Here is a 24965-nt window from a genome sequence, read left to right as displayed (position 1 = left end):
TTTGGAAGAGGGTTTGAGGACTGGGGAAGAAAGGGTGGAAGTCTACAAAGCTCTAGAGGAGCAAGAATTACAATTTTCTCCTTCGGGAGCAGCGGCCTTGGTTTGGTCTGGTGTGTGCGGGAAGACAAAGGATGAAGAAAAGGGCACCCATGCGAGGAAGGAAGAGCTTCTCTCCCCACCAACCAAGAATGGGCTAAGCACGCGTGTCTAGGGCGCCTGGGTGGTTCAATCAGTTAAGCGTCGGACTCTTGATTTCAACTCAGGTCATGATTTTAGGGTTTGTGAGATTGGTCCCTGTCAGCGCAGAGCCTGCTTGGGATTCTCTCTCTCCTGCTCTCTCTGCCTCTCCCCCGCTTTCTCTCTCTCTCTTTCTTTCTCTTTTTCTCTCTAAAACTAAATAACCACTAAAAAAAAAAGATAAGGAGCCTATCTGAAGTCACACTTCTCCCATCCAGTCTTTCCTTTTTTTTTAATTGAGGTGAAATTCACATAACATAAGGCTAACCATTTTATTATTTTTTAATGTTTATGTATTTATTTTGAGAGAGAGAGCTCAAGCAGGGGAGAGGCAAAGAGAGGAGAGGGAGAATCCCAAGAAGGCTCTGCGCCGTCAGCACAGAGCCCGACGTGCGGCCTGATCTCTATGAACCATGAGATCGTGACCGGAGCCGAAATCAAGAGTCAGACCCTCAACCAGCTGAGCCACCCGGTGCCCCAAGATTAACCATTTTAAAGTGTGCAGTTCAGTAGCATTTAGTACATTCACAGTGTTATGAAGCCATCACCTCTTTCTAGTTCCGACATTTTATCCAAACAGCACCCTCAGAAAGAAATGCCGTATTCATTACGCAGTCACTGTCCATCCCTGCCCCTCTGCCCCAGCCCTCGGCAACCATTAATCTGCTTTCTGTCTTCATTTTACATAATTTTGGATTTACCTGTTTGCCTATTCTGGATATTTCACGTAAATGGAATAAGATAATACACTACCTTTTGTGTCTGGCCTCTTTCATTGAGCATAATGTTTTTGAGGTTCATTCATGTACATGGCCTACTGGCTCATTCCTTTTTGTGGCCCAGTGAGATCTCATTATGTGAATACTCCACGATTTGTTTCTCCATTCATCCATTGGTGGACATTTGAGTTGTTTCCAGCTTTTAGCTATTATAAATGTGGCTGCTCGGAGTGTTTGTGATGAAACACTAGAATACCTGTCTGTAATTCTTTTGCGTATATACTTAGCAGCAGAATTGCTGAGTCATATGGTGATACTACATTTAACTTCTTGAGGAAATGCCGCATTGTGTTCTACGGTGTACGAACGGATCATGTACAACTGTTCTAATTTCGATTTCTTCATTCTCACCAACGCTTGTTATTTTTTCGTGGTTTTTTTTTTTTTTTTTTTTTAAATAGTTACTCTAGTGGGAGTGAAATGGTACTTCGCTGTGGTTCTGGTTTACATTTTCATAATGACGAATAGTGTTGAACATCTTTCCATGTGCTTCTTGGCCATTTGTATACCTTCTCTGGAGAAATGTCTGTCCAAGTCCTTCTCCATTTTTTTTTAATGGATTATGTTTCTGTTGTTGAATAGTAAGAGTTTTTTTTATATATTCTCGATACAAGACCTTTATCAGATACACGATTTGTAAATATTTTCACATCTGACTTTAGAATGACTCTGGAACATCTTTGAGGTCAAGAGCAGCGTCTTTACTGCGTCTCTCACCCAACCCACATCAGACTCGAAGCGACAGCTTAGAAACGTGCATTTGCTCCAGGCACTGACACCGTTGCTCCTAGAGGCTGAATGCCACGTCCCCTCGGTGCGGTCTCCCTTTGATTTCTAACAATGCTCACCACGCTGCTCTTAGAAGTTGACTTATAAGCAAGCATAAGTTGTTAAAAAGTCGTCATCTTTTAAGAAACAGAACGGGTGATGCTTCACGAGGGTGGCCAGGTGGCTCCTTGTTACAAAGAGAAGTTCAAGGTGAAACCGCCTCTGATGCAGCAGTGCCCAACCAGCAACAAGCCCCTGTGCAAAATATCTTCATTTTGCCCTTCCAGCCTCTTATTCTATGACCTTTTGGCCACTTCTCCTCTGCGCCCCTTCCCAAAGAGACGGAGACTGGCTTCCGGTTCATGATAAGTAGATGTCAGATAAGGTAACTGCTGGGTCAGTACAGTAATTTGGTTTCAGAAAACTATACTGGAGGCTCTCCGAACTTTTCAGGATTGTGCAAGATGGCTTTCAGGATTTCCGCTGGGTCGAGGCCAGCGTTCGCCCTTCCCTCTGTCTCCCCCTCAGGTTCATGAAAGTAACAGGGGGCATGGGTGCCTGTGAAGACAGGAAGTGAACACGTGCACTTTCTTAGAGACTGAGGTTTACAGAGGAAAGAAGAAAGATGGAGGAATTTCAGTTCCGCACTCTAAGAGAATACAGACCCTGAGACGAATTCATCCTGCAGACATTCGTCTGAGTCCTTGGATGGGAAGGACCGCTCAGCGGGTTACGATGCTGTCCTTGGAGTCTTGATCGGTCCCCTCCTCCGTCTGGATCACTGTCACTGAACTGACAAGTGGCCAGTGTTTTTGCCAGAAATGCGAGTTAGGATATACTCTGATATTTTGAAATGGCAATGATTTATATGAATTAGGTACTTGTGAGGTGGGTGTCACCACCCCCATTTTACACCCAAGGAAACTGGGGCTCAGAGGGGTGTGCCTAAGACCACCCAGCGCTCGAGGAGACGGTGGAGCCAGAATTCGAGTCCCACTGCAGCTGTGGTGGGCACTTGTCCTCTAGACCGTCCCCCGTGCTCCTGTCAGCAGAGCACCCGACACTTCAGTGTTGAGCTGAGAGATTGACCTCGAACGGGAGAAAGCTCCTGTCGACTGGGAACCGGGCCGGGCTGTTCTCACCATGTCTGCCTTTAGCGGAAAGAGCCGCCGTTTGCTGCCAGGGCCCAGTGCCTTGCGAGGCCTCAAACAGACTCGATTTTCAATTTCTTTTTAACATTGACATTTAAAAGAAATGAATGTTTACTGTAAGATAATCCCACTATTTAAAAATTCCCCTCATTTGCCTCACTCCTGAAGCCCTCCTCAGAGGTAATGACCTTGTACAGTTTGATACGTATATTCCAGTCTTCCTGCGTTCATAGCCATGTGAGAGTATTTATATATGTGTTATCATTTCAGGGCTGTTTTATTTTTTCACGTTTAGTTTTGAGAGGCGGGGAGGGGGACAGAGGATCCGAAGCAGGCTCTGAGCTGACAGCCCAGAGCCTGACACGGGGCTCGAACCCGTGAGCCGTGAGATCATGGCCCGAGCTGAAGTCGGATGCTTCGTCGACTGAGCCCCCCAGAAGCTCCTACATGGGTCGTACTTTAGGCGTTTTCTGCAGCTTGTGTTTTTCCGCTTAAAATGTATTTGTCTCCCGTCGTCTTTCCTCACTTGCAGAGATCCTACAGCAAAGAGCTGTTTGAGGAAGTGATCTCGAAGATGCGGAAGGCAGGGATCAAATCCACAATAGCGATCGAGAAGTTTAAACTCCTAGCTGAGAAGGTGGAGGAGATAGTAGCCAAGAACGCACGCGCAGAAATCGACTACAGCGACGCCCCAGACGAGTTCAGAGGCAAGCGGACCGCTCTTTCCCTGCCGAATTCTTTGATTGGAGTTACCTCGAAACACGTAACATAGAAAGACCGCATTCTGTGCTTTTCCTTTTTTTTTTTTTTTTTTTTAATTTTTTTTTTTTTTTCAACGTTTATTTATTTTTGGGACAGAGAGAGACAGAGCATGAACGGGGGAGGAGCAGAGAGAGAGGGAGACACAGAATCGGAAACAGGCTCCAGGCTCCGAGCCATCAGCCCAGAGCCTGACGCGGGGCTCGAACTCCCGGACCGCGAGATCGTGACCTGGCTGAAGTCGGACGCCCAACCGACTGCGCCACCCAGGCGCCCCGCTTTTCCTTTTTTTATGGTGCGCTAGAGTTGCTCCTTGAGGCACGCTCTCTGAAATTACATTTGCCTACTTTTAGTTTCTGTTATCAATTAGAAGCGAAAAGAAAGTCCTTGTCTCGATTTCAAACTAGGAAACCGCCGGGAAGATTCCAGGATCAGCCTTGCCTTGGCAGGAGGGGATTTCCTGCAAGTCCCCAGATGCGGGAGCTTCCTGCATGGCCCTGATCCTTCTCCCCTGTTCTTGCCCCCCAGCTGTAGCTGACGAGAGTGCTCTCCCCTCCACCAGGGGCGCCGGGTGTGCCTCTGTCTTATGCTGACTTCCAGCTAAACTTGGGGGCCTAGTAGGACCATGCGAAGCAGGACAGGCTTTGTTTCGCTCTCATTTTCAGTTTTCGGCTTTGTGAGTAGAGTTTGCTCTTGGCTTTGTCTCCGCAGACCCTCTGATGGACACCCTGATGACCGACCCGGTGCGGCTGCCCTCCGGCACCATCATGGACCGCTCCATCATCCTGCGGCACCTGCTCAACTCCCCTACGGACCCCTTCAACCGCCAGATGCTGACAGAGAGCATGCTGGAACCAGGTAGAGGAGGGCGCGGCGAGAGTCACAGTGCCCAAGGCCGCCGGGCCCAGCCGTGGCGCCCGAGTCGTGTGTCCGAGATTAATCAGAAGGGGAGATCTATCAAATCCAGAAGCCACACGGCGTCTGACGCTCGACGGAAAAGACACAGAACGTCCTTTGCCCTTTTTTCCGCCGCCGGAGCCTGGGCCTTCCCCAGGCTTCATGTCAGTGAGGGAGTGAAGGGCCTTGTCTTTCCCCGCACACAGACCTGCACGCAGCGGCTCCCGGGAGGAGCCCTCACGCCTGGGGCATTAATCGTCTCCTTTTCTTTTCCCAGTGCCAGAACTGAAAGAACAGATTCACGCCTGGATGAGAGAGAAACAGAACAGCGATCATTAAACCGCCCCCCGTGCCCACCCTCTGCTCGAGGCCAAGGCCAGCCAGGCAAGCAGAAGCAGCGTCGGTGGCGGATATGCTGTTCAGATGTTGGAGGCCCAGCGCGGCGGGAGACCCCGAGAGCCCACCCAGAGCGACCAGACGGTGGAGATCTGCAAGGTCATGGAGGAGGAGAGGAGCCCGAGTCCTGTACATATATTTAAGTGACACACATGGTCAAAGGCTTGAGGGACACACTTTACGATTGCTTGTGTAATAAAACTCGTCCTTCTTACGTCACCATTTGGGGCTTTTGCGACGGAAGTCTCTGAGTGATTGATGACAGATGGGTCTGGACAGCATCCCCTTCGTCCTTATTTTCCCCCCTTAACCCGATATCCGTTGATTTGATTGTGATTAGAGAACCTTGGACATTTTGCTGCTAAAGAATCCTTGCCCTGCTCCCCTCCTGACCCTACTTGCACTGCTGTGGATTTTTTTAAGAGAAGCAAAAACAAAAATAAACTCCTTCCCCCACTGGCCCTCCAAACATATACTCTGTGAGAGAATTGTGCCTGCAACAAAGTGTTCATCCTGGGATCGTATTTTTATATCATATTCACATATTTGTTTTTTTAATTGGTGTTAGATGACATGATTAATAAAAAAGGCAAGCTATTTTCAGAATTTGAATTTCAGTTTTTATTTTTATTTTTTCCTTTTGAAATGTCCCTTTAAAGTTTTTTTGGTTTTTTTTTTTTTGTCTTTTTTTTTTTTATTCTGAACAAAATGAGAATCTGTCACTCTGGTCCTTGTAGTAAGGCCTCTATTAGGGATCTGAGGAACAGTACAGCCGAGGAAGTGTTCAAGTATATCAGGATTTACATGACTTATGGATTTTTTTGGGGGGGGGAGGTAAGGAGGGTGGGGGACGATTCAAAACCATTACAGGTATCCTAGGGGGGAAAATCAACTCCTCAACCCTGGAGTCTGCGAGTTCGAGGCAGGGGTCGTTTGTATGACGTGTCCTTTGGGGCTTGGCCTTACCAAAGCAAAAAGGGGGTGCAGGAAACGTGGATGTGTCTGCTTGTAAAAACACACACAGACAAACACACCTACACGCGCACAGAAACACGAGACTTTTTGTATGACTGCTCCCGACTTAACATACTTGAATTCTTGAATTTCCTTTGGGGTAAAAATAAGGATCTGAAACCATAAAGTGTTTTGAAGAAATTAAGCTACGGAAACATACTTTCTTTTTGTTTTCCTTTTTCCCCCCTCCCTCTCCCCCCCCACAGACCATGTCCTCTGTTCAATTCCTAACGCAAACTACAATAAATGGTGATACACATTCAGAAGGAACCTTCTTGGAGTCTCTTCTTTTTGTGCAAAGCAAAGGGGTGGGTGAGGAACGAGAGCCAAATGAGTCTGCATGTGGCGAAGTCTCTCGTCTGCCACCCGTTCGGAGTTGCTACTTTGAAAACAAAACCTTGGGCGTTCTGCGTCCGTCCCGAGGCTCCGTCCGGTCCTCGCTCGGTTCACCGTGCAGGTGTGCGTGGGGGTTGAGACTTGTCATGTTCAGTCTCCGCCATCCAGCCTCAAGTTTTTCCCCATCTCGAGTGCCTTTCCCGTGACTCACGGTCCTTACTCAAGGCCAACCCGTTTCACCGAGCTGTTCTCTGGCGCCACGGTTTCACATAACCCCGTCGGCCAGCGCGTGTAATGATCAAAGCGAGCACTTAACATGGTACTTGCTGTGTGCCCGGCGCCGTGCAAGCACTTTCATATCTACGGCTTCGGCTTTTTTAAACAGGTCAGGGGGTGGGGTGAGGAGAGGCTAGGAAACTCGCCCAAGGTCACCTTGTCTCCCAAGGTCTCCCAAGCCCATGCCCCTAACCACCATGCCTACTGCTTCTCCTGAGCAAATCTGGACGGAATCACTTCCCTCCCCCAAAGTAGAATGCATTCATTGTAATAAAAATGTCATGGGGCGCTTGGGTGGCTCAGTCGGTTAAGCGTCCAACTTCGGCTCAGGTCATGATCTTGCAGTTCATGAGTTCGAGCCCCACGTCGGGCTCTGTGCTGACGGCTCAGAGCCCGGCACCTGCTTCGGACTCCGTGTCTCCCTCTCGGCCCCTGCCTTGCTGATGCTCTGTCTCTCTCTGTCTCTCAAAAAATGAATAAATGTCAGGAAATTTTTTTCTTTGGTTTCACACAATGTAGACAGATTTTTAAAGAGAAAATCACCCATAATCCCACAATGCAGATAATTCTGTTAATGTAGTTCACTTTTTACTAAGCTTAATATGCCCATAAAATTATGTTTTGGGGCTTCTATGCCTAATTGTTCATCCAGCTCATGAATATGTATTATTATCTCCTCTCCAACAGATTCTAAATTCTTCGCAGGCGCAGATTCTGTCATTGTCTGTATGACCCCCCGAATGTAGTAGGATGCTGCCTTATCCCTCCGTATGCTCTCAGCATTTTGAATATTCAGAATTCAGAGGTTTCAAGGATCTTCTGTTTGGTAGGACATGTCTTCTATCTGTACTGTCTCTAGGAGCAAGATAGTTGGTGTTTCTGTTCACGTTTTCAGGGTTACTGTTTTATAGAAACTTGGGTTTGCCTTCAGTCTGTTAATTATGGATGTTGAGATAAATTCCAAAATGTTTTTAATGTAGGTCTTGGCCACAAGAAAGCTGGTCAAATAAAAAGAAGGATCGGAGTATCTGATGAACAGAAGAGAAATAATCCTTGACAGAGAGATGATGAAAATAACTTTGTGCTCGTTTTGTGACTCACTATTGTGTGGGTTTTTTAAAGGAGTTGGTAAAATATCTTTCGAAAAGAGAGCTTGAGCACATTATTTTGTGCACATTTTGCAACCTTTGGATTTGATACAAAAAAAATAGTGGATTCTATGGTGTTTGGGTTGGAGTGGGAAGAAGACGTAAATAGACCTGCTCTGACTAGGTAAGTTTTTTTTTTTTTTTTAAGTTTATTTACTTTGAGAGAGAGAATGAGAGAGAGAATCCCAAGCAGGCTCCACACTGTTGGCACAGAGCCGGATGTGGGGCTCAAACCCACGAACCGTGAGATCATGACCTGAGCTGAAATCAAGAGTCCGACGCTTAACCGACTAATCCACACAGGTCCCCCTGACTAGGTAAGTTTTTCATTGCAAGAAACCTCCCCGGTGTTGCACCGAAGGAAACCACCCTGAAGATACCTTGTACTTTACGAGCATATTCTACGTGTAAGCCGCTCTTGCATGCAATAATTCGCTTAATCCTCAACAACTGTCTGAAGGAGATCGTGTGGTGAACCAGGCATGCGAAGCTAAGCCATACGGGCGTCAGAGTCTGATCCCTCCAGCGCTCCTGTTGTATGGCAGAATTCCAGAATGGGCCAAGTCCAGAATGCCCAAAGACCTATGGAGAGGCGGCCTACCATTCTGGAAGGGGCTTTGGCCTCGGGGTCAGCTCCAGAACCAGCTCTCATGGGAGATGGTGAAATAACTTGAACCTCAGGGCTTTACTTGCTGGCCACTCACTGTCAAGCCCCAGGTTTGTGTTCCGGCCCGGGCCCCTCTCCTGCCCGGCAGACACTCGTCCTCGCCGATGTCCGAGAGGCCCTCAGAGTTGACGTGTCCAAATTAAGTTGCTTCCGCTTCACCCCCAACCCGTTCCTCTTGGTCTCCCCATCACAGTAAATGGCGCCGACATCCTTCCAGGTCGCTCGGGCCAAGAACTTGGGAGTCATTCTCGACCTCTCTCTTGTGGGCTGCTTGCCAGTCTGTCCACAAACTTCTCAGCTCTACCTGTAAGATGTACCCAGCATCCAACCGCTTTCCCCAGGTCCACTGGCGTTACTGGCCCGAGTCATCAGCAGTGAGCTGGCTTATTGCAGTAGCCGCCTGACCGCTCTCCCTGTTTCTCCCTTGTTCTTTCTCGAAACGGCAGCTGGAGCGGCCTTGTTAAAACTTGCCTAAGTTCGGAGGACGCCCGGCTGGCTCGTCGGTAGAGCGTGTGACTCTTGATCTCAGGGTCACGAGTTCGAGCCCCACATCGGGCATGAAGAGTACTAAAAACAAAACCAGAAAAACCTTCTTGGCTAAGATCACATTGCTTCCATGCTCCAAACCTTCCCCGGCTTCCCAATGCCCTAGGAGTAAAAAAGATTTTACAGTAGCCTAGAAGGCAGTGCACTCCCTCTCCACAATCTGTCTGAACTCACACCCTACAGCTCCCCTTCCCCCAACCACCAGGCCACCCTGGCCTCCTCCTCCTGCAGGCATGCTCCCCGCCCTGCTAGGGCCTTTTCCTGCTGCCCTGTCGGCAAGGAATCCCCTTCCCACGGACATCCGCAGGGAGCCCAACTTGGTGAGTCCTTCCTTGTCCTCTCCATTTAAAATCACACTCATTCACCCACTATCTGCTGTCCTTTGTGATTCCCTTTCTTTGCGTGTTTCTCTTTAGCACGTATCATCATCTAACTTACTATATTATTTACTTATTTAAGAAGTCTATTTCCCCCCTAGAATGTGTCCCCCAGGAGGGCGGGGTTTTGGTCTGTTGTGTATCCCCTAGCACCTGGAAGGGTGCCTGGTGCAGGGGAAATGCTCAGTACAGTGGTGGCATGAATTATCTCTTCATATACTTGTGTGTCATTCCAGCTGTCTCATTTATCCATTGCTGCATAACCAGACCACCCCCAAAATTGAGTGGCTAGATACAATAACAGTTACTCTATCCCCCACGGTTCTGGAGGTTCCAAGAGCAAGCATCCAAGAGGACCAGGCAGAAGCTCTATCACCTTTTAGGGGCACCTGGGTGGCTCAGTCGGCTAAGTGTCCAACTTCGGCTCAGGTCACGATGTCGAGGTTCGTGAGTTTGAGCCCTGCGTCGGGCCAAAACTTAAAGAAATACTGTAAAAAAAAAAAAGAAAGAAAGAAAGAAAGAAAGAAAAGATGTATCGCCTTTTTACCATCCAGGCTTGGAAGTCCCATAGTGTCACTTCTGCCTTAGTCATAAGCCCACCTGGGTTTAAGGGGAAGGAGTGCAGAAGCCACTTTTCACGATGGGAAGGATGTTAGCATCGCGCTGTAAGAGCAGCATCTGAGATGGCAGGTCCCGGTGATCCTGCAAAACAAGACCTGCCACACTCCCCCTTACAATCTCCCTACCTGCAAAATACATCCGTCTCTTCCCCCGAAGTCTCCCAAATTTCATCCCATTATGGCATCAGCTTGAAGCCCAAGGTCCCATCAGCCACATCAGGTCTAGGTCCAGGTGGGCCTCCTCCGACGTGATTCTTTTAGGTACGGTCCCTTGAGTGCCATTCCTCTTGATTTAAAGATCTGTGAACTAAAGACATGAGTTATCTACACACACACACACACACACACACACACACACACACACCAGCACAGAGCCTGATGCGGGACTGGAACTCACGAACCACGAGATCGCGACCTGAGCCGAAACCGAGAGTCAGATGCTTAACAGACTGAGCCACCCGCGCGCCCCTTCCTTTTCCGTAACCAGACTGAACTGCCCTGAAGTACGCTTCTCCGTTTGCTTCCTGCTCCTAAAAAGAGGTGGGGTTCAGAAGTCTCTTTTCATGTTGTACTTTCTTGGTCCCTTTTCCTCGAAGCTGGAGGTACTTTCTTCGGAACAGTTCCCTTAACATTTTGTGGGTTGTCTGTGAATCGTCTCGGGCTTTACTCGATCAGACAAAAACTGCAGCCACAAATCTCTTCAGGATAAACTCCTATTTATTTTGGATTTCCTGTGCAATCCTTAAGTCTTTCTGAGAGCTTAAAGGGGTTTGTAGTCATGTTCTTTTTTTCTTTCTTTATTTTTCAGAGAGAGAGAGAGAGAAAGGAAGAAAGAAAGCAAGCAAGCACAAGCAGGAGAGGGGCAGAAAGAGAGAGGGAGAGAGAGAAGCCCAAGCAGGCTCCTTACCAGCAGCACAGAGCCCAACATGGGGCTCGATCCCATGAACCACGAGATCATGACCTGAGTCGAAATCAAGAGTCAGACGCTACGCCAGCTGAGCCACCAGGCACCCCTGTAGTCACATTCTTGGCCTCACATTTAGAAAGTTTTCTAAAGATCTAAATGGCTTCCGTGGGCGGCGAGAAGAAGCCAAGCGACCCTTTCACTGTTTTGCGTTGGAATCTCTTGACTTTGATCATGGAGGTCACTGGGTGCGTCTCCTGTCCTCCACACTTACTCTTCCTCTAACACAGATGACAGCATGGCCAAAACTTCCCCCATCCCATGACAAGGGTCCTCTTTCCTCCAGCTTCCAGTCACTTCTACACACGTTCCTTTAAAGCTTCTTCCGCGCCCTCTACGCTCACTAACGGTGTCCTCAAGGCATCACTGGGTTCCGCCCAAGTTTCAGTGCGAAAGCCAATGCCACGCGTTTTAGGTTTTGTTACAACCACGCCCACTTCCGGGACCTAAACCTTGCTGCTAGGATCACCCAAATTTAATGGCCTGAAACAGCAGCTATTTATTTATTTATTTATTTATTTTAATTTTTGTTTTAATGTTTATTTATTTTTGAGACAGGGAGAGACAGAGCATAAACAGGGGAGGGTCAGAGAGAGAGGGAGACACAGAATCTGAAACAGGCTCCAGGCTCTGAGCTGTCAGCACAGAGCACGACGCGGGGCTCGAACTCACGGACCACGAGATCGAGACCTGAGCCGAAGTCGGACGCTCGACCGACTGAGCCACCCAGGCGCCCCACAGCAGCTATTTAAAAAAAAAAAAAATTTTTTTTTTGATGCTTATTTATTTTTGAGAGAGAAATAGAGCACAAGCAGGGGAGGCGTGGGGAGAGAGGGAGACCCAGAATCCGAAGCGGGCTCCGGGCTCCGAGCTGTCGGCCGGAGCCCGACGCGGGGCTGGAACGCAAGAACCGTGAGATCATGACCTAGGCCGAAGTCAGACGCTTAACACACTGAGCCCCCCAGGCGCCCAGCAGCTGTTATCTTACTATCATCTGTCATGGTCCTGGGGTGAACTGAGCTCAGCAAGCCAGGCAAGCCCGTTCTCACTCCAGGACTCTGTACAGCTGCGATTGTATGCCAGCCGAGGATGAAGTCACCTTCAAGGTTTCCTTCCATCTGGCTGTTGGCTGGGACCTCCGCTGGGACTGTTGGCTGGGACACCTACATGTGGCCTCTCTGGGGCTTTTTGGCCTCCACACAGAGCGTGGCGACCAGCTTCTGAGAGCCAGCACTCCAGGAGGGCCGGGCAGAAACTGCTCTGTCCGACCTAAGAGCCTCGGGGGCCATCTAGCACCTCTTCTGCCGCAGGCCTGCCGGGGTTCAAGGGGAGGGAACGTAGACCCCGCCTCTCAGAGGGAGGAATGTCAGAGTCACATTTCAAGAATAGCCTGTGGAGGAGAGAGAATCTTGGAAAATGTCACCAGCCGCACAGTTTCTCCTTTCTGTAAATTGTCACTTGTTACCTGTGTGTTTTCCTGCCCCTTTCCTTGCCGTTTGGCTGGTATTCTTGTGTATTTTCTAGAACCTACCCCCCCCTCCCCGTCCGTGTTAGATGTCGGGAACATCCTCTCCAAAGCTGGTATCTCTCTGATAGCTTTGTTGTGACCCCTTTTTTTTTGGGGAATAGAAATTCTGAGTTTTGGTACTGTAATATGTACATTTCGATTTATGCATTTCTTGAGGTAAAACTCATATAACGTATAATTAACCATTTTAATTCCATTTCAGGGTACGATTCAGTGGTAATAGTCGATGTATTCACGGTGCTGCTCGGTGACCAGCTCTTGCTCGTTTCAAAACTATAGATGTGCTGTCAGGGCTTCAGTTTTTTTTTATTTAATATTTTTATAGGAAATATGTACACATGGTCCAAAACGCAAAAAAAAAAAAAAAAAAAAAAAAAAAAAAGCCCGAGGAACATTGAGGAAAAAGACCGCCTCCTCTCTTCCCCCCTTGCCCTCCGGCCTCCGGCGACCCTTGTACCGTTACTGGTTTTCTATTTCAGCAAAAACGGCGGTCCTATGCCATGCTGCACCTTGCTTTGTTCTCATAAAATATACCTTGGAATCCATTCTTCCGGCAGCACGTAATGTTCTATTATTACCAAGTCGTCTATTGATAGCACGTTAGCTGACTGCAGTCTGGCCTTACAAACACGTCATTTTGTACGTGTGCAAACATCATGTTAAGATAAACTCCTAGCGGTGGAATTGGACGATCAAAGAGTATATACGGTTTGCATTTTGCTCGATGTTGCCAAATTGCCCTCTGCTGGGTTGTACCATTTATTTTCTTACCAGCAATGTGCGAGAAGGTCTCTTGGGAGGAAGGCGGGAATGGTGTCTCTGAAAAAGTGTCCTTTAAACGGGGAGAGAGTCAGGATGAGAGCCTGCAAAGGCCTGTGGGAAGAGCGGTCCACAGACACGGGGAACAGCAAATGCTGGTGCTCCCGCAGGCGGTCTCCTGGTATGTTTAAGGAACAGCAAGGAGGGGCACCTGGGGACTCAGTTGGTTGAATGTTCAACTCTTGATTTCGGCTCATGTCACGATCTCACACTTTGTGGGTTCGAGCCCTGCATCGGGCTCTGCGCGGACAGCATGGCGCCTGCTTGGGATTCTCTTTCTCTCTCCCTCTCTCTCTGCCCCTCCCCTGCTCGTGCTCGCTCTCTCTCTCAAAATAAATGAATAAAACCTAAAAAAAAAAAAAAAAGGAACAGCAAAAAGGCCAGTGTGCGGGAAGGAAGGGAGCAAGGCTGTCGATAGGCAGGGACGGGGATGGGGAAGGGACAGGGGTAGAGACAGGGTGGCTGCACGAGGCAGGTCGTCGTAAAGACCGTGATCTACCTGGAGTGAGAGCCATTGTCGTGGGAAGGTGGGGGCAGAGGAAGTGACGTGACCCCCCCAGTCACCTAATGTTACCACACCGTTTGCCACGGAGGACAGATTGAGAGAGAGCAGGCGGGAGTGGAAGCACAGAAATGGGGAGACAGCCCAGAAGGCTAGCATGACAATTCAGGAAAGATCCACGGGAGCTCAGACCAGGGCAGTGGGAACGGCAGACGTGGTGAAGTGCACAGATTCTGGAAGTACGGTGGACGTAGAGTCGGAAGGATTTGCCGATGGGCCGCACACGGAGGATGAGGGAAAGAAAGGGACTACGTTTGGTTCGAAGAGTTTTGGCTTGAACAACTTGGGGGGTGGAATTGCCTTTAGCTGACATGAGGAAGACTGAGAGAAGAGTGATTCGGGGGAAGGGGAGTTCAGTGCTTCGCTTAGTTTATTCCGTACGGAAGGTGACTTTCATCGTCCAAGTGACCATGTCAAATAGGCAATGGCATGTTTGAGTCTGGAGTTTATGGCAGAGGTCCAGATTAGAGAGATTAACTTGGGGATTATCCCTGTACTTCACGGGTGCTAAATTGTCTCTTTATTTATTTATGTTGAGAGAAAGAGAAAGAGAGAGATTGAGCACGAGTAGGGGAGGGGCAGAGGGAGAGGGAGAGAATCTCAAGCAGGCTCTGCACTGTCATCGAAGAGCCCTGACTTGGGGCTCGATCCCATGGACTGGGAGATCATGACCTGAGCTGAAATCGAGAATCGGATGTTCAACTGACTGAGCCACCCAGGCGCCCCGTGTCTTTTTTTTCCCCCCAAAATAAATCTCTTTTTTTATTTTTTAAAAATTTTTTTTTTCAACGTTTATTTATTTTTGGGACAGAGAGAGACAGAGTATGAACGGGGGAGGGGCAGAGAGAGAGGGAGACACAGAATCGGAAACAGGCTCCAGGCTCCGAGCCATCAGCCCAGAGCCTGACGCGGGGCTCGAACTCACGGACCGCGAGATCGTGACCTGGCTGAAGTCGGACGCTTAACCGACTGCGCCACCCAGGCGCCCCTCTTTTTTTATTTTTTAAGTAAACTCTATGCCCAACGTGGAGCTCGAAATCATGACCCGAGATCAAGAGTCATATCCTCTTCCACCTGAGCAGCAGGCGTCCCCACTTGTATTTTATTTTTAATATTTAATAATATTTTCTAGTATACATTCTACGTGGATATTATTGGTGTAGAAATTTGAAGGGTTTTTTCTTTTCCTTTTTTTTATTATTATCCCTTACCCATTATCCCATCCCCCCTCCCACAACCCCTCCCGTAACCCTCAGTTTGTTCTCCATATTTATGAGTCTCTTCTGTTTGGTTCCCTCCCTGTTTTTATATTATTTTTGTTTCCCTTCCCTTATGTTCATCTGTTCTGTCTCTTAAAGTCCTCATATGGGTGAAGTCATAGATATTTGTCTACTCTGACTGACTCATTTCACTTAGCATAATACCTTCCAGTTCCATCCATGTAGTGGCAAATGGCAAGATGTCATTCTTTTTGATTGCCGAGTGATACTCCATTGTGTGTGTGTGTGTGTGTGTGTGTATTTCTTTCTCCCTTCATCCATCGATGGACATTTGGGCTCTTTCCATACTTTGGCTATTGTTGATAGTGTTGCTATAAACATTGGGGTGCATGTGTCCCTTCGAAACAGCACAGCTGTATCCCGTGGATAAATGCCTAGTAGTGCAATTGCTGGGTCGTAGGGTAGTTCTGTTTTTAGTTTTTTGAGGAACCTCTGTACTGTTTTCCAGAGTGGCCGCACCAGCTTGCGTGGCCATGAAGGTTTTTTTTTTTCAAGTGTATCTTGTACCCAGTCATCTTAGAAATCTTTCTTAAAGATTGTTTTAAATGTTGATTTATTTTTGAGAGGGGGAGGGGCAGAGCGAGAGGGGGACAGACGATCCAAAGTGGGCCCTGCACTGACAGCAGAGATCCTGACGTGGGACTCAAATTCACGAACCGCAAGATCATGACCTGAGCTGAAGTCAGATGCTCAACTGACTGAGCCACCCAGGTGCCCCCTAGAAATATTATTATTTCTGTTAACCATGGGATTCTGGTGGGTTTCTATGTAGATAAATGGATCCTGTGCAAAAAAAAAAAAAAAAGACAGTTTTGCCACTTCCTTTCCAATTTTTGTAGCACTCCTCCTTCTCTGATGACACTAGCAAGGGTTTTCAGTACCCTCCTGAACAGAAAAGTCATTGTAGGTAGCCTTGCCTGGTTCCAGAACTCAATGGGAATGCATAGAAAGGTTTTCTAAGGCATGTTCCACTTGTAGGTTTGGGGGAGATAGTCTTTATCAAGTCATGCCATTCCCTTCTATTTTTGATTTCGAGAACATTTCTATGTTAAATAGATATTGATAAGTACCAAGGGTTTTTCTTTGACACATGTGATTTCACCCTTAGACTGTTGTTGCCAAGAATTACACCCAAACTTTTTTTTTTTATCTGAAACCACGTTCGCGTCCCTGCATTTGTTTCAGCTAATATTTTATTTCGATTTGTACTCTCGTGAGCAGAGGTAACATGAACCCATGCTTTCCTTTTCTACATTTCACTCTCATCCAGTTTTGGAATTAAGGTTTTCCTAGCTTCAGGGGCGCCTGGCTGGCTCAGTCCATGGAGCGTATGACTCTTGATCTCAAGGTTGTGAGTTCAAGCCCCACGTCGGGTGTAGAGAGTACTTAAAAATAAAGAAACTTAAAAAGAAGAGATACTCCGTAAGTCAGTCAGAGAAAGACAGACACCATACGTTTTCACACATATGTGAAATTTGAGAAACTTAACAGAAGACCATGGAGGAAGGGAAGGGGAAAAATAGTTTCAAACAGAGAGGGAGGCAAACCATAAGAGACTTAAAAAAATTTTTTTAATGTTTATTTATTTTTGAAAGAGTATGAGAGGAGGGGACACAGAGAGAGAAGAGGACAGAGGATCCGAAGCAGGCTCTGCCCTGACACCACAGATCCTGATGTGGGGCTCGAACTCACAAACTGAGAGATCATAACCTGAACCAAAGTTGGATGCTCAGCCAACTGAGCCACCCAGGGGCCCATAAGAAACTCTTAAATACAGAGAACAAACTGAGGGCTGACGGGGGAGGGGAGAAGTGGGGGGAAATGGGTAAATGGGCATTGAGGAGGGCACTTGGGATGAGCACCGTGAGTTGTACGTAAGCAATGCATCAAGGGAATCTACTCTCGAAACCAAGAGCACACTGAACACACTGTATGTTAGCTAACTTGACAATAAAGTATATTTAGAAAAAGAAAATAAATAAAAAAAGAAAAAGATACTCCTACCTAAAAAAAAAAAAAGATGTTAGAGGCACCTGGCTGGCTCAGTGGGTACAGCATGCAACTCTTGGTCTCAACGTTGTGAGTTCAAGCCCCACATTGGGTGTACAGATTACTTAAAAATAAAATCTTAGGGGTGCCTGGGTGGCTCAGTCAATTAAGCATCTGACTTCGGCTCAGGTCGTGATCTCGCGGCATGTGAGTTCGAGCCCCGTGTTGGGCTCTGTGCTGACAGCTCAGAGCCTGGAGCCTGCTTTGGATTCTGTGTCTCCCTCTCTCTCTGCCCCGACCCGCTTGCACTCTGTCTCTCTGTCTCTCTCAAAATAAATAAACATTAAAAAAAAAAATCTTAGGGACACCTGGGTGGCTCAACTGGTTGAGCGTGCAACTTCAGCCCAGCTCATGATCTCGCAGTTCGTAAGTTCGAGCCCCCCATCAGGCTCTGTGCTGAGTGCCTGAGTCTCCCTCTCTGACTGCCCCTCCCTGCCTCACGCTCTGTCTCTCTCTCTCTCTTTCAAAAATAAATAAGAGTATTTTTTAAAAATATTTTTAAAATTCTTAAAAGCAAAAAAGACTTTACTAGCTTCATAAAATCAGTTGAGGATATTTTATTCATTGAATAAATATTCAAAAGATATTAACGGAGAACCAGTACGTGCCAGCTACTGTTCCAAGTGCCGGAATACAAAAGTCCTGTCGCCATGGGGTCCATATCCTAGCGAGAGAAGACAGAATAGACAAGATAAATAAGTAAAATATACAGTATGATGGGTGGTGGTAAATGCTAAGGGGAAAAATAAAACAGGGAAGAAGGACCTGAGCAGGGTTCAGCTTTGTTTAGGGTGGACAGCCAACACCCAGCGGGAAGACATTTGGTCTTTCCACTTTTTGTTGGTTTTCTGGCACCAGGCGTAAATGATAGGGATCGTGTATATTTTGAAAGATTGATGTAGGGCGCCTGGGTGGCGCAGTTGGTTAAGCGTCCGACTTCAGCCAGGTCACGATCTCGCGGTCCGGGAGTTCGAGCCCCGCGTCAGGCTCTGGGCTGATGGCTCGGAGCCTGGAGCCTGCTTCCGATTCTGTGTTTCCCTCTCTCTCTGACCCTCCCCCGTTCATGCTCTGTCTCTCTCTGTCCCAAAAATAAATAAACGTTGAAAAAAAAAATTAAAAAAAAAAAAGATTGATGCAACGCTCATAAAACAATCTCAACCTGGGGTTTTTTTTATTGTGGGATAGCTAGGGGCAGTAGGAAGGGGCATTTCTTTTTTTTTTTTTTTTAAGCTTATTTCTTTATTTTGAGAGATAGAGCACTATCAGGAAAGGAGCAGAGAGAGACAGAGAGAGAGAGAGAATCCCAAGCAGGCTCACTAACCCTGAGATCGTGACCTGAGCCGAAATCAGGAGTCAGACTGAGGCACCCAGGCGCCCCTGGGTTTATTTCGTTCCATTTCCTAGCCTCTTGAGTTGAACACATGTGTTTTCTGTCTTATTTTCTGGTAAATGTAACTTTCCCTGTAGTACTATTCTATGTTCCACCAATTTGACATGTGGGGTCTTACTGTTACTCACCTGTGTGCCTTTTGTAATCCACCTTATGGTTTTATTTACTAGTATTTATAAACTTCTATACACACATCCACATTTATATTGAAGTCAACTTGAAATGTATTTGTCCTTTTATTACGCTGTGCTCTGATGTGTTCCATCAAAATGGAACCCGTTAAGGTCTCCTTGTGACCTTGCACATGATTAAGTTTTGTGACCGTTCCCTGTATCTCAATGTGTAGTCTCTGTGTATCAGGTGCAAAATTTTAAGTCCAGCTTCTTGATTGCATTATAATCCCGTTTTTGCTTACTTTTTTGTCTGGCTTCTGGTTGATCTATTTATTTCCAAGACTATATGATAAATTCTCTATTCCAATTGTTGACTTATCTCTTTCTCTCTGTGGTTTTATCAGTAATTGCTGTATATCTTTTGAGCTTATGCTATAAGGGAGATATACACATAATTATATTTTCTTGATTATCTTTCTTTTTGCCATCTCTCTGTTATGAAGTCTTTTGTGTTAATTTCTATCTTATTTAGTATTAAAATTGCTACTCTGGTGTTGCTTTGGTTGATATTTGCCCTAGTGTATATTTCTTTTTCCTGGTTTCCCCCCGACCTGTTTGTTAGGAAATATTACGCCTATTTGGAAAAATGCAAAAAACATAGACATACAACTTAATGACTTATTATAAAGCTTATATACTGGTGTAACGACCACTCAGGCAAAGAAACAGAACATTTCCGGTATCCCAGAGGCTCAGCTACTTCTGTTCCCAGTCCCAACCCCATCCACAGGTAAGCGTTATCCTGATTTTTATGGTAATCATTTCCTTACCAGAAGTAAGGTTTTGTCACTTAGGTATATATTCCTAAACACCACAATTTAAGTTTGCCTTTTTTGAAATGTTATATTAATATGTCTAAAGGTGGGGCACCTGGCTGGCTCAGTTGGAAGAGCCTATGACTCTTGATCTTGGAGGCGTGAGTTTGAGCGCCACATTGGAGAGATGACTTAAATAAATAAAAACAATAAATATATATAGGTATTTAAAAGTAATATTTTTAAATCTGACGTTTCTTGTTTTTTAAGGTTGATTTTTATTTTATTTTTTAATTAAACATTTTTTAAGTGTATTTTTTTATTTATTTTAGTTTTTTTGACGTTTATTTATTTTTGAGAGAGACAGAGTGCAAATGGGGGGAGGGGCAGAGAGAGAGAGAGGGAGAGAGAGAGAATCCCAAGCAGGTTCCACACTGTCAGTGCAGAGCCCGATTGGGGGTTTGAACCCATGAACTGTGAGATCATGACCTGAGCCAAAGTCAGATGCTTGATGGACTGAGCGACCCAGGAGCCCCAGGTCTTCGATTCTTGATCTCAGGTCAGGACTTGATGTCAGGGTCCCGAGTTCAAGCCCCACATTCGGCTCCATGCTGGGTGTGGAGCCTACAAAAAAAAAAAAAAAGAAAAAAGTGAGTATAGTCAGAATTGCTGTATTACCTGTGATTCATTTATTTTCATTGCTATATATATTTCATTGTTTTAAAAAAAATTTTTTAACATTTATTTTTGAGACAGAGAGAGACAGAGCATGAATGGGGGAGGGTCAGAGAGAGGGAGACACAGAATCTGAAACAGGCTCCAGGCTCTGAGCTGTCAGCACAGAGCCCGATGAGGGGCTCGAACTCACGGACCGCAAGATCACGACCTGAGCCGAAGTCGGCCACCCAACCGACTGAGCCACCCAGGCGCCCCTATATTTCATTGTTTAAGTATACCCAAAGATTTTTTTTATCCCTTTAACTGCTGAGGGACACTTGGATTGTTACCAGTTTGGGACTATTAAAGATAATGTGGCCGTAAACATTCTTGAATATGTTTCAGAGTCCATTTGATGTTGGATTTGGGATTTTTGTCAAATGCATTTTCTGCATCTATTGAAGTGCTAATACAGTTAAAGAAATTTTTAGGCTAGGGGCACCTGGTGGCTCGGTTGTTTGAGCATCTGACTTTGGCTCAGGTCATGATCTCGTGGTTTGTGAGTTTGAGCCCCACATCAGGCTCTGTGCAGTCAGTGCAGAGCCCGCTTTCGATCCCCCTCTTTCTCTGCGCCTCTCCCCACCTCAAAATACATAAACATTAAAAAAATAAAATCAAAAAATTTTAGGCTAATATGGTGAATTGATACCAATAAATTTTTTTTAATTTTTTTTTTTTAATTTTTTTTTCCAACGTTTATTTATTTTTGGGACAGAGAGTGACAGAGCATGAACGGGGGAGGGGCAGAGAGAGAGGGAGACACAGAATCGGAAACAGGCTCCAGGCTCTGAGCCATCAGCCCAGAGCCTGACGCGGGGCTCGAACTCCCGGACCACGAGATCGTGACCTGGCTGAAGTCGGACGCTTAACCGACTGCGCCACCCAGGCACCCCAAATTTTTTAAATAAGTGTATTTATTTTGAGAGACACAGAGACAGCACGAGTAGGGGAGGGACAGAGAGAGAGGGAGAGACAAAATCCCAAGCAGCCTCCGTACTGCCAGCTTGGAGCCCGACGCGGGGCTCAATCTCACGGAACCAGGAGATCATGACCTGAGCCGACACCAAGAGTTGGTCACTTAACTGACAGAGCCCTGATACCAATGTATTTTTAAAAGCTAAACAAACCTTGGCATCCTGGGAGAAATCCCACTAGGATATCATGTGTTTTTTCTTTTTATATATTGTTTGATTCAATTTGCTAAAATTTTGTTAAGAATGTTTGCATCTATCTATATCTACCATTTGTGTCATAAGGGATATTGGTTTATAGTTGTCTTTTCTTGTAGTGTCTTTTTCTGGTTTTAGTAGCTTCCCCACCCACTTTTTCTCTGCATCAGAGATGCCAATTTTCAAATCACTACATTGCATAACGCAATGATTCAGCATTATAACCTAGGATGCCATTTCTACATCTGTATCGTTTCCCTTTTTGATGTCTTCTGGTGGAGTTTCTCAATCTGATTTTCTAATTCCTTCTTTGTATGCATTTTCCTATTGAACCCTCTATCTCCAATTCGTTTTTGGTAGTTTTTTTTGTTTTTTTTAAGATAACCGTGGGAACACCTTGTGGCTCAGTCTGTGGAGCATCTGACCCTTGATCTCAAATCTTGATCTCAAGGTCATGAGTTCAAGCCTTCCATTGGGTGTGGAGCCTACTTAATAATAATAATGATAATAATAACTGCTTATCTCAGTACCTGTTACCAATAGCCTATCTCTTTGAAGATATTTATTATGCTTATTAGAAGTTTCTGTTGGATCTACTCCATTAACTCTGCTTCCTCAGATATAAGCTTTTCAGCTTATTGTCTCTGATTTATAGTATGGCTGTTTTGCTCCTTGGATGTGTAGTTATTTTCTCATGAGCTCAGATTCCCCTGGGGGTCATAATGTGTAGTGAGCAAGACTAGAGGTCCGGCCCCAGTTTGAGCCCTCCTGATGAAGCATGTGTGCGTGTGTGTGTGTGTGTGCGCACGCGCATGTTGGGGAGGCTGTCAGAGTTTAGAGTTGGTGGCATTAAATTATAGGCCTCGTAAGCCCCCATTGGCTTTCCCTACATGTCACTGTGCCTTTCAGGAAACCTTCTGGTACCTCATTTTTTAATGCTTATTTATTTTATTTGAGAGAGAGAGAAGAGGACAGAGAGTGTGCATGCACCCATGAGTTGGGGAGGGGCAGAGAGAAGATGAGAGGATCCCAAGCAGGCTCCACACTCAGGACAGAGCTAGACTTGGGGCTCGATCCCATGACCGTGAGATCATGACCTGAGCTGATATCAGGAGTCGGAAGCTTAACTGACTGAGCCCCCCAGGCACCCCTTCTTGTACCTCTTTTGAACAGTTTGTTGTTGTTGTTGTTGTTATTGTTGTTAAGTAGGCTCCAAGCCCTGCAGGGGGCTTGAACTCATGACCGAGAGATTAAGAGTCTCATGCTTTGCCAACTGAGCCAGCCAGGTGCCCCAGTGAGCAGTTCTTTTCTAGGGGCCTCTTCACGTGGATGCAATCGCCCGTTCCTTAGGGAATGGAGGAGGAGCAGGGAACAGTTGGGATGTGGCCGTCCTCCAACATGAGCTGTCTGCTCCTCCCCACAGTTAGGCATTTATATCTCCCCAAACTGCTCCTGCACCCCAAGGAGAGCCAGCAGAGACGACATGGGGAGGGGGAGGACTACAACAGCCCTTCCCAGATTCCCCTCTACTCAGACTGACACCCCGATCTGCTCCGTGCTGCCATTACCTCCCCTCCTAGAGCCCAATCACCTTCTGTCGCCTCTTGGATTTCTCCGTTTTTATATAGTTTCTCAGGCTCATCTGCCTCCCTCTCTACTCTGGCCTCTCCATGGCGGGGTTCAGTGGTGTACCTGTGAAGAACCCTTGTGGTGGATACTCTTATTCATGTCTTTCTCCAGATTGGAATGGAAACTCAGATGGGTTACATTATTTGCCGGGAACTACGCGACTGCTAAGTGGACATCTGAGGCTCATCGGTTTCTGTGTGCCCGCGAAGGCTATAACACACTCTTTGGAGTAGTGTGTCCCCAAAGATGAAGAAATATGGGCAAGAGCTTTGCTTCAGCCGTTTCCAAACCCCGTGGGATCCTGGGATGGATAAAGGAACAAACGGGGGTGGTGGTGCCGATTTCCAGGAGACCGTCCCCTTTAAATCGCCCGTCCTTTCGTCTCATGTATCACTTTTTATGGAGGTTTAAATTATTTATACTGTTCTGTTGAAAGCTAAGCACGTTGGAGGAATTGCCACGCGTTGGAAGGCAGAAAGTGGGCAGCCAGACTGGATGGGGATTTCTAAACAGAGCAAAACATGGTGTCTCCCACCCTGGTGCCTTGATGCCTTGAAGTTCTCTTGGTGCAGGCTCTGTGTGTGCGTGTGTGTGTGTGTGTGTGTGTGTGTGTGTTAGAGAGAGAAAGTGAGAGCGAGAGAGGAGAGACACGGCTGATTGTCATAACTGGGTTTGTAGCCTTTGGAGATTTATTTCTATACCTTTGAGTTTCTTTGTGAAATGAGTGTGTTAACCTGTCAACATGACATTGTTGGAAGGAAATTGCTGATGTAATGAATTTTTTTTTCCAAAGAGCAAAAAAAAAAAAAAAAAAAAAAAATTGAACTCTTATAAAGAAAAGCACATTTATAAATAAATTTAATTTCTACCCAAAACCACAGAGTCAGCTGTTTATATAAATATTATAGATCTAAATGCTTAGCTTCCGCAGAGGCTCCTCGTCCTAGAAGGCTGTGCTTTATTGTCCTTTCAAACCACAACGTACTGGGGCCATCAGTGATGTGAAAACAGTTTTCTTTTCCAGTTGATTTCCTCAGGATGATTGAAAAATACTCTGGCAGCCAAGGGGGCCCCAACCTCAGTTCTCTCCATGCTCCTACTTTGTGCCCATAGAGGAGAACATTGAATTTAGAGCATTGCAGACCATCCTATGATGACCATGCATCTTAAAACTTTGTGCATATTCATTTAAATGTCCAAAGGTGCGGCGGGGGTGGATAAAATGAATAAAGTTGGTGGACTGAGGGACTATCAGTCATGCACTGATTGATGAGTATTACAGGCTCAGAGTATAAACTAGAAGGTTTAGAGAGTAGTAGGAGTCTGAACTGAAGGTCCTGGAAAAAATGCGGGCTCATTTGTAGATTAGGATTCAATTCAACCCCCAAATCCCAAGTCTCTCATTCGTTGATTTGCTTGGGAACTCAAAGAGTCAGGAAAGTAGCAAGTGAGGGGAATAAAAATGAAGGTCTTAGTTCTTACTCACTTTCCTTTTGAGAAAATTGAAGACCGACTCCTAATTGAAGGGGAAGAGAAGGAAACAAACCTTTTAAAAAGATAAGTGGCTTCTGTTTCTCTGATTGCCCAGCGTGGACTGAGCCTGAAGTTACTGCCAAGTAACCTCTTCAGCCGTAAACTAAATGTATCTATCCTCTTTTCTCTTTTCACAGAGTGTATCTTCCCGCTGAAGTGCACACATTCTTGGCTGTGGTGCAGGTATGACCTAATTTCGATGTCAAGCGTGTGGGAGAGTAAACTTTCACAGCAGTGCTTCTAAAGCAGAGATGTTTGCAGCATGGAGAACTGAACTTGGTTGGATCCAACACTTAGATGACTACCTTGCTACGGATAGAATTCCAGATCTTTTGTTTTCCGCTTTCTTAGTTAATACTTAGTCCATTTCTGTTTGTGTGTGTGTGTGCATGCGTGCGTGTGCGTGTGTGTGTCAAAGGGGCGTGC

The 24965-nt window shown here is 46.3% G+C and overlaps 1 protein-coding gene across 4 annotated transcripts in view; it reads left to right on the top strand.

The window, feature by feature from the left end:
- Positions 1 to 5027, top strand: part of UBE4B (ubiquitination factor E4B) — a 121779-nt gene extending 116752 nt beyond the window's left edge. For all 4 annotated transcript variants that reach the window (XM_047083110.1, XM_047083107.1, XM_047083108.1 and 1 more), the window contains 3 exons: positions 3468 to 3642; positions 4406 to 4552; positions 4869 to 5027. In XM_047083110.1, coding sequence (XP_046939066.1) covers positions 3468 to 3642; positions 4406 to 4552; positions 4869 to 4930 — 384 coding nt within the window. In that variant the 3' untranslated portion in view covers positions 4931 to 5027. The remainder of the gene's footprint in view (positions 1 to 3467; positions 3643 to 4405; positions 4553 to 4868) is intronic.
- The last annotated feature ends 19938 nt before the right edge of the window (positions 5028 to 24965 follow it).

The sequence above is a fragment of the Lynx rufus genome, unplaced genomic scaffold (assembly GCF_022079265.1).
Source record: "Lynx rufus isolate CCGP_SWC_20201006 ecotype Redwood Valley unplaced genomic scaffold, mLynRuf1.p SCAF_2, whole genome shotgun sequence".
NCBI classification, from domain to species: Eukaryota; Metazoa; Chordata; class Mammalia; order Carnivora; family Felidae; genus Lynx; species Lynx rufus.
This window is presented reverse-complemented; position numbering and strand designations above follow the sequence as displayed.